At 29.6% G+C, this 16,454-nt stretch overlaps 2 protein-coding genes across 3 annotated transcripts; one reads left to right on the top strand and one right to left on the bottom strand.

Moving 5' to 3' along the window:
- The first annotated feature begins 566 nt into the window (after positions 1 to 566).
- Positions 567 to 7,630, top strand: LOC103569754 (protein henna). Of its 2 annotated transcripts, none has more exons than XM_008547230.2 (8): positions 567 to 774; positions 3,598 to 3,726; positions 4,109 to 4,263; positions 4,570 to 4,752; positions 4,942 to 5,138; positions 6,038 to 6,300; positions 6,545 to 6,774; positions 7,338 to 7,630. In XM_008547230.2, exons 1-8 carry the CDS (start codon positions 688 to 690, stop codon positions 7,498 to 7,500), a joined length of 1,407 nt encoding a protein of 468 aa, XP_008545452.1. In that variant the 5' UTR covers positions 567 to 687; the 3' UTR covers positions 7,501 to 7,630. The 2 variants fall into 2 exon arrangements, with proteins under 2 accessions (XP_008545452.1, XP_053596006.1); XM_053740031.1 differs by lacking the exon at positions 567 to 774 and adding an exon at positions 2,195 to 2,305.
- A 476-nt stretch (positions 7,631 to 8,106) lies between these two features.
- LOC103569770 (circadian locomoter output cycles protein kaput) lies at positions 8,107 to 12,051 on the bottom strand. Its single transcript, XM_008547251.3, has 4 exons — positions 11,659 to 12,051; positions 11,195 to 11,239; positions 10,888 to 11,036; positions 8,107 to 10,638 (listed from the first exon to the last, which is right to left on the bottom strand). The coding sequence occupies exons 1-4, from the start codon at positions 11,697 to 11,699 to the stop codon at positions 8,471 to 8,473; spliced, it is 2,403 nt and encodes an 800-aa protein (XP_008545473.1). The 5' UTR covers positions 11,700 to 12,051; the 3' UTR covers positions 8,107 to 8,470.
- Positions 12,052 to 16,454: the final 4,403 nt, after the last annotated feature.

The raw sequence follows: 16,454 nt of genomic DNA, 5'->3' as shown, positions 1-16,454 counted from the left end.
TCTGAACAGTTTAGAATCTCGAGATATTTCTCCAGCACCGAGATTACAATATATATACATACATATATATAGGAAGATATTTGTTGGTATTCCAGGCGCCTGCTCAATGCTCATATCAAGTCCCTTCTCCAGCAGCATCATCGTATCTGGCAACATCCACTTCCTGGTCAACAACAGCTTCTCCTTCTGCTCCACTTCTCATCTTCTGACAACACAGCCCTTGCGTTCATTAAATATTCAAAAAAATACATACATATATATATATATATACATTTTTTTTTTGAGATGTTAAATGTTGAAAATATACTCATACACTCATCCAGATTATTTTTTTTAATTAAAAAATTTTTTATCAAGAGCTTTTTTATATTTTTTATATAATAAATTGTCAAGCCGCTGCATTAAATAACAAAAAATGTTTATTTTATTTAAGTTGATAACTTTAATAGTGTATCTTTAACCTTATAACGCAATATATTATCATCATATTAATATGAAAGATATAATATCACATTTCGCAAGTTTTGACAATGAGTTCTTGTTTCGTTATGAATAAAATAAATTGACTCCCTGATGAATGGGATTAGTTGTTATTGACTTGGCATCAGTTACACGTTCCCAATTTTTTTTAATTGCACCAAAAAATTTCTTTCTTTTTTTTTGTTGGTTTAAATTTCATTTGTGAAAATGAATTCAAGTTATGGGAAAAATATTATTCGAGCTAAAAATAATGGAAATGGTGAAGAATTACTCAGTAGTTCACCACCTGATAAAGTGAGTACAAATTATTTTCTTGCTGTTATTTCTTGCTGTTGTTTATTATTTCTAATACGACTTGGAATTAATTATCTATTCGATGAATTTTATTGTTACACAATCATTTTCTGTTTATTTGTTCGGATGTTATTTTATAAATTTGCATCATTATGTTTTCCTCGAAGGAAAATTGTTATGAATTATATAAAATTTTTTTATTATTCTTTCTGTATGAAGAAAATCAATTAAATATTTTCTCGTTATTGACATTGAAATCAATAAATAAATACTTATCATTGTTATTATTGTTTTTTTTTTTATATTTATACTGTATAAGAAATCGGGAGTGATTACGGATTTTATTTGAATCTAAATTTACTCCGTCGGAGTTTTTACAAAAAAATCACTCTGCATATGGAGTAAATAGGGAGTTTGTCTTTTAATTGGAGTAATTTGGATTTTATTTAAATTCGCATTCACTCCGATTTTGAGTTTTATATTAAAATAAACTTCCCTTCGGAGTAAATTTAACTTCGATTTTGAGTTTTGTATTAAAATACTCTCCTTCGGAGTAATTTTCACTCCAACTAAGAGTTTTAATATTTGAATACTCCCCATAGGAGTAAATTTCACTTCGTAAACTCCACTTCGGAGTAAATTTCACTTTGGTTTGGAGTTTCATATTAAAATAAATTCCCTTTCGGAGTAAATTTTACTGCAAGAGAATTAAATAAATAAAGTCATCTGTTTCACATTCACTCCGGATTTAAATTCACGTCCACTTCCTAAATTTTATACAGTATAATAAAAAAATAAGTGATAAATTATTTAAATGAAAGAAAAAATTTCTAAAAAAAAAAAACTTCCATTCTGGTAAAGTTAATTTTTCTGACTCAATAAAATTGTGAAATTACATCAGCAGATTTCACTAAAAAGAGATAAGAAAAAATATCAAGGTCACATAATCACTTTAGGTAAAATTACGAAATAATGTAAAACAAGGTAATACGGATAATTATTTTTTTCCAGAATAGATAAATAAATAATTAGCAGTATAATTCCCAGTCTTATATGATGTTATTTTGATGTTGATGGCAAAGTACATGTAGAAAATATGTTAACCTTGATTGAGTTTTCCTTATCGAGCGTATATTTATGGTAATGAAAAATAACACATGTTATGTCAAAAGTAATTATATTACACATCAATCTCGTGATCTCGATGTCGAAAAGAGCTGATGAAAGTCAACTGGATGTTTAAATAAATAGTTTTAAAAAAAAAGTTAAACAAGTGGGAAAAGAGTGATGTAGTTAGAGTGGGTAAATATAATAATGGTAGGGATATTGGTCTATAAATTAGCTGGTAAAACATGATTACAAGATTAGTTTATATATTATTCGTGATAAATTATTAATCTATCGCGAGAAAATAAATTTTTTTTTAAGTATATGTTGTTAAGAAAAAAGTTGTGAGTGATAATTTGTTATTTATTTTGGATTTTATTTTTTAAACTCTCTATAAGTAATGATGTCTGTAGATACTTTTGAAGTAAGAAATAATTTTTATGAAACAGAATATTTATGGATTTACAACAGGGACTCTAATGATAACAATAACAACAAATAATAATAATAAATAACAAAAAAAATTGCCTGTGTAAAAACATCTCGAGGTGTAGATTTTAAAATATCGAAGAGTTTTCGAGAATTTTCTCGATATGAAAACTTATCTACTACACTGTGAAAAATTTCCAACAAATTTTACTATGGGTGCAATGTAACCCCGGACCGTAAGAAAACTGATACAAAATTTAAGTGTCCCATAGTAAACGTATGCGCATAGGTCCCAATTGTGTCGTCTGCGCATACGTTTACTATGGGATACTTGTAAATTTTGTACCAGTTTTCTTATGGTCCGGGGTTACAATGCACCCATAGTAAAATTTAATGGGAATTTTTCACAGTATCTTTTGCCGTTCATTTTTTTTTATTTGAATCTTTAATAAATGGTGGAATTTAAAAGATACATTTTCATAAAAAAAAATTTTCAATTTTTCTAGAGGGAAGTTAAAAAAAATTAACATTGAAATTTTACTCGTAATCAGTCACTTGGTGGGTGTGCACAGCACTGGGCTCGAACCCATGCTCTGAAGAACTAAACTTCTGGATTTCTAACCCAATTTGACCAAACTCTAGATTCGAACCATAACTTTAACCACCGTAGATCATTTCGACACTAATTAAATAATCTTATGGCATCAAATACTAATTTTTTTATCAAATTTTAAAAAAATATAATAACAGTCATAAAATTATTTAAACCATAAAAATTTTTGAATTTAATTTTTTTTGTACTTTACTTGGGTCAGATTTGATTTTTCTAAACAAAAATAAATCACAACTAACAATTTCATTTAGATATATTTTTAGAGAAAAAAATAATTTTTTGGCGCGAAATTTAAATTGAGCTACGCTAAAAAAATCTGAGATCGTAGAAAAGCATGAATTCAAGTAAATTAACCGAGCGATTCGACTAAAACTAGAATGAACTCGCATCGCAATATAACAAACAATTTTATTTATAATTTAATTACTGCATCGGATGGGAATATTGATAACTACTTTTTAAATAATTGCATTGACCCCGAAAATAAATTTAAAATTGGATGATCTAAATAGATAATTTGTCATACGGATAATTTTTTTTATACAAAAATTGTCAATAAATATATATGATTGTAAAAAGGGTGACTGTATATTTGGGTCACGATTAAAAAATACTGATTTAATGATGGTTAAAATAAAAAAATGAAATAATGATAATAATAATTGAATTTACAGCCAAAACTAATGGAAGGAGGGAATTACATAAAAGAAGGGCGAGATTCAGCTCGCAGTACGTGTTTAATATTTTCACCAAAAGAAGAAGACGAAGTCGGCGCTCTTGGGAAATATTTACAGATATTTAGTGTATGTACTCCCGATATATATTTAATGTACACTTTATTTCAATATTTTTTCTACACTCATTTTATTTATATATTTATTTTTATATATTCTATACATCATCTCTGCGGGTTTAAGCCCTACGGCGTTTTTCACTCCACGTTTTCAATATGTATTTTATTTTATTTCAATTCCGTTCTATTGAATTTTTTTACTAATTAAAATTTTTTTTTCTCTGTTTAATTTGAAACATTCAGCAAGAACTCGCGGGTTATTAAAAATTTTTTTTATTGCGTGCAATATAATATTTTCATGTTTATTTTCACGCAAGACCCAGACTATACGTTTCTTTATTTTTCCACAGATGGATTTCATTTATGTATTATTAATTATAAATATTTTACAGGAACATAAAGTTAACTTGTCGTACATTGAGTCGCGCAGCTCTTTGCGTAAAGTTAACGGCTATGAATTCGTGGTCGAATGTACACCTGGGGGAAATCTCGGTGCCGCTATCGAAGCTGTTAAGGCACAATCTGGATATTTTTCCATCATATCGAGGTATTTGTAAGAACAAAAATAAGCAATGACTTTTTTTTATAAAATTAAAAATAAATATTTTTTAAAAAAATACTTTATTAATATTTATTGACTTAACAGCAAATTTATACGCGATTCCGAAAATTAATTAACAAATTAATTTACAATGTGAATAAATTTTTCATGTAAATTTATCGTAGAAAATAAAAGAAAAGATGAAATGTAATTAAAATTTTTCTATCTTGAAATTGCGATATTCAATATAATTTTTTATATTTTTTAACCAAGAAGATTACTGTCATGCTGATTAAACTTTTTTTATTGAAGGAATCATAAGAATAATATGGATTCAGTGCCCTGGTTTCCGCGAAGAATTCGCGATCTCGATAAATTCGCAAATCAAATATTGACTTATGGAGCTGAATTAGATGCAGATCATCCCGGTTTTACAGATCCTGTTTACCGATCACGGAGAAAGTATTTTGCAGATATAGCCTTCAACTACAAACAGTAAGTTTTATTTTTCTAATCCATATATTTATGACACGTGTAATTATTTACTTCACAATAATTAATAAGCTGCTTGGTATCCATTAATTAAATGCACACGATATGTAAATTTAAATATGAAATTTAAATATTAATAAAAGGAGAGTTATACTTGTCATCATAAATAACTTTTATCATTAATAATTACAGCGGGGAAAAAATTCCGCGCGTTGATTATACGCAAGAAGAAATAGCGACATGGGGAGTTGTCTTTAATAAACTGACTGAATTGTATCCGAAATATGCGTGTCGTGAACATAATCATGTGTTTCCGTTGTTGATTGAAAATTGTGGATACCGGGCTGATAATATACCCCAGCTTCAAGACATATCTGATTTTTTGAAAGGTAATTTATTTAATTAAATATTTTATAATAAGTTGGGAAAACTTTTAATTATCGGATTCGAGATTCCAAGTGGGCAAGGGCTGGAACTAGAGCTTGGACCTCAAATTTTTAAACAATAAATTTAACTTTTTTTGAGCGTAATAACGTTTTATTTTTTATTTTATGGATTTTATTAGACAGTAATTTATTTTATTATTTTATTTAGGGCTGAGGTATTTCTCCTCGCCAAAAAATATGCTTAAATATTTGCTGACTTTCTTCCTTTGAGGGTTTTATTATTTATAAATATTTATATGGACATTTTGTCTACTCTTTGCTAACTAATTACCCAAGTAGGGATTAAATAAATCTAAATCGGTGTACGAGCAACCGCGTGACGCTTTAATTTCTATAATCTTAAAACATCTACTGCAGGAATAAAATAATCTAGAGCTTTTATTACCCAGGAAAATTAATAACAACACACCATAAAAATACTTTTTTTTAACCGTCGTAATTTTAAGTCATGTTATTATTTATTTACAAGTTTAATAACTTGATATTTATGGACCTAAGCTTGAAAAAATATTTATAAAAAATAATCTGACGTATCAAGTAACTGAAAATATTTAAAATAAAATTGTAAAACCTAAATACCCAGTGTCTAAATCTCGGCAGATTTTTCTGACACTCCCTTCCGACGTACAATAAATTAAAAATCCTCATAATTTTTTTTCCCCATGAAAATAATTGCGAATTCTATTCAACCTTCACAATTAATGGCTGCAAAACCACTATTTAAATAAATAGTATTCAAAAATAGTGCCAAAGTTCGTACACTTAAAGTGCTTAATAGTCATATACATATTTATATATCACGAATTTATTATTGTTGTTTTTTTTTTTTTGCTGAAATATAGATTGCACCGGATTTACTTTACGACCAGTAGCTGGATTATTGTCTTCACGTGACTTTCTAGCCGGACTAGCATTCAGAGTGTTCCATAGTACCCAATATATCAGACACAGCAGTAAGCCATTGTATACTCCGGAGCCTGATGTCTGTCATGAAGTTCTAGGTCACGCGCCAATGCTCGCTGATCCGGCATTTGCTCAATTTTCTCAAGTTATTGGATTGGCATCTCTGGGAGCCCCAGATGAGTACATTGAAAAACTTGCCACTGTACGTTATCGATTATTTCGTTTCTCTCTATTTATTGTTATCATTATTACTGCTCGAGATATCAACAAATTTGCTATCGTATTTTTTTATTATTTTTATTATTGTTATCATGCCTTTGAACAGACAAGCAATGATGATTTATCGATTGATCTTTGAACTTTATCATAATTCAGTTTTCTTTGAAACAATTTTCATTGTAAACATTATTTGCAGTAAATATTTGCGTTATTTATTTTATTTATAGTGCTTTTGGTTCACGGTTGAGTTCGGATTGTGTCGACAACAAGGGGAACTGAAAGCTTACGGAGCAGGCCTTCTGTCGTCTTTTGGCGAGCTCGAGTGGGCCATCAGTGGGAAACCAGAACTTCGAGCTTTTGATCCAGCTAAAACTGCATTACAGAAATATCCGATAACCGAGTACCAGCCTGTTTATTATGTCGCTGAAGACTTCGAGGATGGGAAAGAAAAAATCTTGTAAGTATAAACTGGTAGAAATTCGGGAAGGAGTCACTCAAAGACTCAAAGTTCTGGGTTTTGAAAAAAAAAATCGCGTATGGAGTATGATCCTGAAGTTAGCAGACAATCAACAATTTTTGGATTATTTTTCAACGAATCAATTACAAAAAAACAAAAACTAAAAAAATGCACATGTAGAAAATTTAATAAACTACAGGTGCAATTTTTTAAAATATTTTTTTTTTTTTATAATTTATTGTTTAAAAAAAATTCAAAAATTATTAGACGTTGGTTAACTTCAGTACGGAGTAAATAAGAAGTTTTTTTTAACAAAGTATGGGGGGGGGTGAATAATTGAATTTATTAGCAAATGACTAGATTTTAAAATAGGCGGGTATTTTTTTGACTTTGAATTTTTTAAATTTCAACTGAGACTTGAATGTTTAAATTTTATTTTTTAAGTATTTTAGTATTTCTAGAATTTTACAGAAATAAAATTAAAAAATTCGATAAATATCAGCAATACTTTTTTTTTCTGTTCATATAAAAAAATGAAAATAATTTATAATTTTTTTTTCAAGGAAATTTGCACAAACGATACCTAAAAAGTTTGGAGTAAGATACGACCCGTACACCCAGAGTATAAATATAATTGACAGCAAATATCAGATCGAGGAATTAATTATTAATGTTAATCAAGAAATGGAAATATTAATGGACGCGTTTAAAAAATTAAAAAATTAATATTTTTTACTTGCATTTATTTAAAATTATTGATTAAGTTTTATCGTAAATCGTTTATAGTTAAAAAATTTTTTATAATTATTATTAAAGAAGTCATTTGTTGGTGATATAGAGAAATAAAAAAACAATTTTATTAATACTTTGTTTATAAATTTATTTTTCGTATATATACATTTATATATTTATCAATAGTAATTATTATATAATTAAATTAATTAACACATAAATTATTTACAAAAGAAATTTTTTTTTTCTTCACAAATATTTTTAAGCAAAAGAAAAATATTTTGCTATAAATAACATTTTAAATATGAGTACAGTATAAATTTCAAAATATATAAATACTTATACAAATATATATATTTACACTTATGTATATATTACACATATATTTTTTAATTATTCTAATAGTCAGAGATCATATTAAATATATAAACATTTGTACTAATTATGGAATTCATCTCTATGTCGTTACAAGTTATAAAATATTTATCATTTTATCCTAAAAAAAATTATAAATAAATTTAAAAAATAAAAAAATTGCACATACTTTGGTCCCAATTTATTTTATTTTTAATTGTAAGCCAAAAGATTCTCTTTCGTCTTGAAAAAAATAATTTATATCTAATGACATTTAATCAGATTAAAATAGATCAACTTTTTTGAAATTTTTTTTTTTTAAATTAAAAAATTCAAATTTCAAAACTATCAATTTCTATATTATAATTGATTAATATCAATTTCTAGTTTATTGATTGGATAATTAACAGTAATTAAAAATTAATCAGCACAAAATTTAATTAACTACTTGTTAAATTTATTTAAGTATTGTCTATATATGTGTAAAATAATATTTATAAATCTCATTTAAAATTTTTTATCTTCACTCACTAAGGCCACGATAATTATCAACCTTTTCATACCGGAATAAGAAATTTACTTGGCCAAATAAATTTAATTAATTAACCAGCTATTGATTAATCATCGATCTATGGGTATTTCTAGCTTCGGCGTTGTTGTAAATAATATCTTGTTGGCCAATTGAGTAATTAATCATTTCCCCATCAATCAGTCCTTGACCCTGGGCCTGCTGGGAATGTTGGATCCCTTCGTGTCTTCGTGGCTCTTGTAGAAGTCTCTGCTGGCTAATAAATGGCACCGTCGCTGAATTATCAGTAACCTGGGCTGGAATGACTATCGGCGCGACCGGGATCACTGTCGGGGAATGCGGGAAAGTAGGTATGGGTAAAATGGGTACTGGGACACTAACTGGAACTGGGATGCTAACTGGTACTGGCAAAATATTGATGCTCACATCATTGACACTAGTGGGTTCAGTTCTTTCCTCATTACCTTGACACGCACCAGTCACACTGACACTCCCGACACTACCAATCCCAGCAGCCCCGTTGTATTGCGGCAAATTGGTATTTATAAGCGGTGATAAAATACCATAACGCGCTATCAATAATTGTTCTGATACACGTCTCAGTTCTTCTTGCTGGTGCACTATCAGTTGCTGTAACTCTTCATGCTTTCGCTGCAACTCCGACTGCATTTGATTTTGTGAAATTGCTGTTATTGACTGAGGATTAACAACCATCGTACTGGGTAATGTTACGGTAACTGGTGGAGCTGGTGATAAAAAATTTGTAGCTGGAACTGCAGATATTATTGATTCTGTATAATTTGGTTCAATATAATTATTACAGACTTCATCAGGCCCTAATTCAATAGCTAATTGTCTTCTTGGTCTAGATATTTGTCCACTAGGACCTGGTCTCTGTCCACTAAGCTCTGGCCCTAGTCCATTTGATCTTGACCCTTGTCCACTAGATCCAAGACCTTGTACACTAGATACAAGACCTTGTCCACCAGAGCCTAGATTTTGTTCATTAGACTCTGGACCTTGTCCACAAGCTCCTGGTTCCCGTCTACTAGGTGGTACTTGTCCATTAACTATCGTTCCTTGTCCATTTAGTCCGAGTCTTTGTCCATTAAGTCCTGGTCCAGATTTCACAGTATTTTGAATTATTTTAGATTTAGGACTTTGTGTTGTCGATACAGATTGTCGTAAACTTTGTGGACTAACCGATAAAGACGCAGTATCTGCTTCAGTACCTCGGTAAATATTTTGTGAAGTAATTTTAGTGCGGCTAGATTTTGGTGACCATGATGAACGTGTTTGTTTAGTTGCAGTAGGTGTTATCACTGCTGCAGTTATTGATTCAGTTGTCTCTTGATTAGGTCCATCTTTGAGTTTTTTTAATTGTTTAAGTACTTCAGTGTAGCTCACAACTTTGTGGGTACAGACAATGAACTCAGGTTTTGAGTTCCATTGATTGTAGTCAATATAGAATCGGGTTTGAAGCCAAATCCACTGCTGGCCTTTCGTTAAAAAACGATAGTGACAGGAAGTCCCTTCGCCTTTTTTCATCAGAGATTCGTGGCAAGAGACGACTTTATCTAGATCATCAACGTGGTAATAATCGTAGCCAGAAGTGCCGAGAACTTCGAAGGGCAGGTACCCGATTATTGGAGGCGCCCGATGGTCTAGAAATAAAAACTTCCACTCGAGACTGTGTCTTGAGGTAAATTCTAGCTTGGTACTGTCCACTAGTGACATGTATTGAATTAAATGGGGGGTAAGTAGACGACCGGTGCCGACGAAAATGACTTTAGAGTCGCTGGTGCTCGAGGAGTAACGATTGCTGGGTAAAAGGGACTCGATGTCTGAGTTCGAACGGAAGTAACCGACGAAACGAACCCGTTCATAGGTCGGCTCTTCTTGGAGATCAAGGCTTCCACGTTTTATGTGACAGGTAAAGGAGACCTGGTGCTCTTCTTTTATTTGGTGGTGGTCGAGAACCGGGCTGGGGTTGAGTAGAATGTTGTAAAGAAGCGATTGGTCCTCTTCGTAAGTTATCTCGTAAATGCTTGAGTTGGTTAGCTCACTAGGCAGGTAGCCCAGCAGCGAGCTCACACTTTCAGATGCGTAGTAAATGCGACCGTTCGATGAAAATATCATTATAAATCCGTCCAATGCTTCGAGTATCAGGTGAGTGAACTCTTCGTTTGAGAGGAATGACGGCTTCCAGTCTTCTTGGATCTCGTGGGCCCGTGAACGTACAGCAATTTCTGCAAATTTTTTTTTATTTTAGATAAAAAATATATTCTAGTATTTGGGCAGTTTTTGAACTTCATTTTTTTGATCAATTAAAATTTTTCTTGTAGTTTTTGTTATAAGAATATTTCGTCAAGACATCTAAGGATTCAATTTAATGAAGAGATAATGGTATAGATTTTTAATAGAAAATTTAAGGGCATAATAATAAAAAAAAAATAATTAATAATCATGATTTATGATAATAACAGATGAATAATTACCATTATGATTTTTTAAAAATAATATTGTTGATTTTAAAACCGTTGATTTGTCCATTTTACGTGTATTGGTACTGACCATACTACCCAACTCATTGACCAGCATATTGAACTGATCTCGTCTTTTCTTTTCACTTAAATTTCGTGATTTCCTGAAAATAAATTCCCACAATAATTAATTTAACTTTTAACTTTTCAAAATTAAAATAAAAATAAAAAACTCCCCAATCAATAAAAAAAAAAAAATCTTCAATTAAACCCGGAAGTTACGAGAATTTTCGTGGCATTTAATTTAAAAATAATTACTTACCTCTTCGTATCATCTTTATCATCATTATCATCCTCCATTGTTTCACTAAAAAAATTTAAAAAAATTATATCTATTGGAATATTTTAAAAATACAATTTTTAAAAAAATATCCAAATAAAAGTTGAAAAAAAAAAAAAAAAAAAAAAAAACGCGCGCATGTTTATTACTGACACGATTCTAAGTCACGTGGATTTTATTTTTGTATTTATTTTTTTTTTTATTTTTGAAAACTGATTACTAATTTTTATAATTAAATTTTCCATACAAAATAAATGAATAAATTTAAAAAATAACAAAATAAATATAAAATGGTCTCGTCCTAATCAATAAATACGAGAATGTCAAGACCCCGGGTTAAAAAAATGAAAAACTCCATTTAAGAAATAAACGAACTTTTGTTTTAAATAATTAATTAAAAATAATAATAATAAATTTATTTAAAAAATTTCTTAGATAACACTTACTCAGACTGTCGTGTTGAATCCATTGTGACATAACTAGCCATTGTTGACTTTTTAATAACAGAGTACTTGCGTAATTATATTAAAATGCGCAATGGCGGCGGTAATGTTACACACGTTTTGTTATATTTAAATAACTAATTATTGAACACTCTAGAATACTTAGATACCGATTTTTTATTTACAGTCATTATGTAATTTAATAATTATGTTAAACAATTTTTTTTAAGTCATATTATATATAAATATATATATGCGTTGTTTGCATTGCATATATATTTTAAATCAACTTAGAAGTTAAATTTAATTTAGTCAGACGGCGTGGACTACTGACGAAATTTCAGTGATGCAATACAAAAAAATACCGACAAATGCATTGCTAGTAGATAGAGTACGTTCTTGACTAGACACTTGTTAAAATTGTACATATATATATATATATATATATATATATAGAGGTACTTTGACAGTGCAATACAGGATAACAGAGATGGATTAAACTTCAGGGATTTCAAAGTCACTAGATGGGGTATAGGTATTTTTTAAGATTTAAAAAGCGCGTTCGGTATGTGGGTGGATGCTGTGGTCTTTGAAGTGAGCGCATATTCAGGCTGTGGTAAGAAATTACTTGCAGCGCAGTTGCACGGAAAAAAGAAAACGAGAAAAATTACGATTTCGTGGATTAATAGAAGTTCGAATAAAAAACTGGAAACTGAAAAATCGAAAAATCAAATCGAAAAAAGAGCCAGAGCTTGAGCATTTTCGAATGCACCTAGACTAGAAAGTATACTTAAAATTTTCTATTTTTATTAATTATTCTCATTACTTAAGTGGTAAATTTAAATATTTGAATAATAAATTATTAGAAATGAGAAAATTTATAAATCGTATGTCAAAATAAAATGGCGGCGAATATGATAGAAAAATATTTAAAATTAAAAAAAAAACACTTGAGTGTTTGAACAAACCTTGGCGGGGAAATAATATGCAGAAGGGTGTCCTAATACACCTGGAGATTTGAATTAAATTGCTCCAAGTGTATTGCAGCTAAAAAACGTCACTTAACTGCTATTTCCCCACCAGACGATGCCAGATGATTAGGATCAGGAACATGGAAGTTGTCAGCATCAGCATCAGCCATCAGCAACACTTCACACTAGCACTCAACACTTGACACTTTACACTCACTCAACACTTTGCACAATTTTCATTTTACAAGCACTGCACAATTTAATTAAAGAATAATGAGCAACAAATTTAATGGATAATTACACGACGTAACTGCGATACTGAGTTTTAATTTAAACGTAAAGAAGAATCTGGACTACTGCTGCCATTTTCTATGATACTGACTGCCGCTATCGAACCGTCAGTTGCTACAACGCAATCGATTTTACGACTCATCGACCGCCCCCACTCTAGCAAAAATTTGAACGTCGACTACAGCGCCGCGCAGTAGCGGCAACTTGGCGCGAAATTTCAAAATTTAAATTTAATGATTTTATTAAAAATTATTTGTCAATCATTATATTAACATAATTTATCACCCACAATTTAAAAAATAATTTGAATAAATTTTTTCAAAATGGCGGCATGAAAAAATGTGAAATAAATTAAATTATTTTTACACTAATCACTTGACAAAAAAATGTGAAAAAAAAAATTATTTTTACACTAATCACTTGATAAAAAAAATTTGAAACTGTACACTAATGATCACTGATAACTTTTTAACACTTTTGTTTATAAATAATAATTAATAAAAGTCATTTACACGGATTATAAATTTATGTAGCGAACGACAACGACCACCGGTAGCTGGTCAATGGAAAAGATGTAGCGAATTATTTAAATTATTTTCTTGACTATTTATGTTTCGAGTACCGATTAAATTATTATTACAAAATGACCAATGAGTGGTCAAAATCATTTAGAAACACGAGTTATAATTTATTTAAACGAAAAAACCGTAAATTATAATTATTTATTCACGAGCTAAAAAGATTCCGAATTACTGAGATGGTGGCGGCGTGAAGTTGGATACACAACAGTTGTGTAGTGTGGCGTCCGTTGGAACGACTTGCGTAGTACTGATAAAATTGGGTTGCGCGTGCGCCTTGAGCTTATTTCAAAGTACTCGGTGCCAGTCTCCCGCTAAATCAAGCGTCTCGGTGTCGTTCTCATTTAATCTCGTTAAAATAATTCGTTTAATTATTGTATCGCTTTGTTATAAATCTCATATAACTTTTAAATAATTATTTTTTCAATGAGGAATATTTTTAAATATTAAATTGTGTGTTAGTGAGTGTCAGTTTTAAAATAAATTAAATTCAGTGCCGGCTTAGCTCTCGTGTTATTTTACGCCATATTGGTTGTCGAAATTTTGAAACGGGAATAAAAGTATTTAAATGTGTTTTATTAAAATTAATATTCTCAAGTGATTGTTGTGATGTAGTAATTAGTTTTTTGTATTAGTTTATTCTTTATGTATGTTTAATTTATTAACTCGTGCGCGGTATGTACGAGAACTCGTCCGTAAGAGTGCGCTCTCGACGCCAGCTTCTATCTTTCATACCTACAGTTCGACTACACAGTTTAACACTAGAACGTTCAGCGTCTAATCCGTAGCATTATTTATTTTTAAACGTTTATCATCGTCGATATTTATTTATTAATCCTCAAAATTAATCTCATAAATTGTCAGGAATTTTTTAAATCATAATTACTATAAATTATTGTGTGCCATCGCGTTAGAATCCATTTAAATTTTTTGTGGTTATCTCTCGAGTCTGAGCGGGAGTTCGTGTGTCGGATAATTTAAATACTCAGTAAATAAATAATTTTTTCATTATTTCTGTGTTGAATTTTATTCAAAATGAATTAATAAATAATTATTTTCAAAAATTTTTTATAATCAATGTTTTAAATATAGCGATTCAATTATTGCATTTAACTGTTTAATGGCGCGATGTTTAAATTTTTAACGAGTGATTTTTAAAAAAAATTGATTGTCAGTTAAATAATAGTGAAAAGTTTAGTTAGTGATTGTGGTGAGTGAAGTTGGTGATAGTGACAAGTTTAATTAGTGATAAAAAAAAAAAATGACTGGAATTAGCAGACATTAAATTTAAAATTATAAATAAATAGAGTAAATAATAAATAAAATAGAATTTTTAAAAAATGCGCATTTAAAAAAATTTAAAAATTAATTAGTGCATTTTTAAAACATTTCGTTTTATTAATTATATACTCTATTTATTTATAATTTTAAATATGATATCTGCTACATTCACAGTTATATTAAAAACAAAGTGTAGTCAGTGATAGTGACAAGTGTAGTGTTTAGTGAAGTTTTTGTGGTTGGAGATCTAAAGCTGGTTCCTGATCCTGATACTGATGTTCCTGTTCTCCATCGAGGTTAATCTAAACTCCATATTGATTTTTTAATTGAAAATTTTTCTCTGTCATGTCAGCTTATTTTTATTTTTTATTTTTTTTTTTCAGGAATTCATCAAGATGGACCTTTGCGACATTTGCTGGTGGTAAGTCATCAATTGCATGTTTTTAAAAATATTTTATAAAAAATGATATCCAATACGATCTATATAACTATTTAATTTTATAATAATTATGAATTCAAACTTAGCTTTGTTTCTTATCATCACTTGCGTTGTAAGTCATTTTCTATCTACTTGGCGCCAAATATTAAAGCGGGAAAAATTCAAACTTTGCTAGAACCACACAGAGTTCACTTAATTTATTTTTTATACAAATTTAAAATTTTTCAAATATTTATTTACTATACAATAAATAAATAACATATTTTTCATATTTAATTTTTCTTACGAGTTCTTGTGACTTTGTTTGTTGGTACTTCGATGTAAGATAAAATCTTGTCTAGATCTCGTGATTTTTTTAGAGAATAACTCTCGCGTGATTTAAAGCCACGTAATTTAGCCAGTTCCCAAGGTGTCACTCTATCAAGTTTATCATCTCTACCGCTTATTAATGAAGACAATCCATTTAATGTAAAGTTGACTGAAGATCTTGAAATTTCTGGTATATGGTCTAAAAATTTCCTCTCCTTTGAATCATAGCTACCTGGTCTGCTCTTTGGAGTTCTAGGACTTTGTTCCCTAGTCTCCAAATCATCTGTCCAACTGAACTTGCAGTCTATTAATTCTTTGGATTTTTTATACTCATCAATAGTTTTTTTGACCAGCTCATCCAAATTAATGTCGTTAGTTTTCAATGCTGATAAATCAGGGTTCAAATCTGCTTTGATAACTTTCTTATTACTTTTTAAAAATTTGTAATCCCCTCCAGCTTGTATTTTACTCTTCCCTCCACTTCCTCTCAATTTTGTCGGCTGCTCTGTTCGTCTTTTTTCTTTATTTACATCAACTAAAATATCTTTATTGACTATTTCTTCCGTGGATGGGACGTTGATAATATTGACCCGCCGTATTGGCAAATTAGCTGAATTATTTTTTATTATTAAATCATCAGACACTGAACCTCCGACTGTAACTTTTAAATTTTTATTCCAAGAGACTGTCCGTGTGAGATCTACTTGAGGATTTGATAACAATTTTTGATAAGGACTTTTAATAATTTCAGTATTTAATCCTTTAATCCTTGAATTTTTAAATAATTTCTTATCGATATCATTCGTTTCCGCTAATAATCGATTCCAATTGTAAGTCATTTCTTTGGATATCGATTTATTCGTTTTGTTGTTATCAATTTTTAATTTTTTTAGTATCAATTCTTTGACTACTTTATCTTTTATTATCTAT

This window comes from Microplitis demolitor, chromosome 1 (assembly GCF_026212275.2).
Source record: "Microplitis demolitor isolate Queensland-Clemson2020A chromosome 1, iyMicDemo2.1a, whole genome shotgun sequence".
Classification (NCBI taxonomy): Eukaryota; Metazoa; Arthropoda; class Insecta; order Hymenoptera; family Braconidae; genus Microplitis; species Microplitis demolitor.
Note: the sequence above shows the minus strand (reverse complement) of the source record. Positions and strands in the feature narration are given on the sequence as shown.

What these genes read in the sequence shown, in the direction of transcription:
- LOC103569754 (XM_008547230.2), top strand. Translation starts at nt 688, where the DNA reads ATGAATTCAAGTTATGGGAAAAATATTATTCGAGCTAAAAATAATGGA. An exon ending in AATATTTACAGATATTTAGT is followed by an intron (nt 3,727 to 4,108) that starts GTATGTACTCCC and finishes AATATTTTACAG; the next exon opens with GAACATAAAGTTAACTTGTC. An exon ending in TATTTTTCCATCATATCGAG is followed by an intron (nt 4,264 to 4,569) that starts GTATTTGTAAGA and finishes TTTTTATTGAAG; the next exon opens with GAATCATAAGAATAATATGG.
- LOC103569770 (XM_008547251.3), bottom strand. Translation starts at nt 11,699, where the DNA reads ATGGCTAGTTATGTCACAATGGATTCAACACGACAGTCTGA. An exon ending in GATAAAGATGATACGAAGAG is followed by an intron (nt 11,037 to 11,194) that starts GTAAGTAATTAT and finishes ATTTATTTTCAG; the next exon opens with GAAATCACGAAATTTAAGTG. An exon ending in ATTTTTAAAAAATCATAATG is followed by an intron (nt 10,639 to 10,887) that starts GTAATTATTCAT and finishes AAAAATTTGCAG; the next exon opens with AAATTGCTGTACGTTCACGG.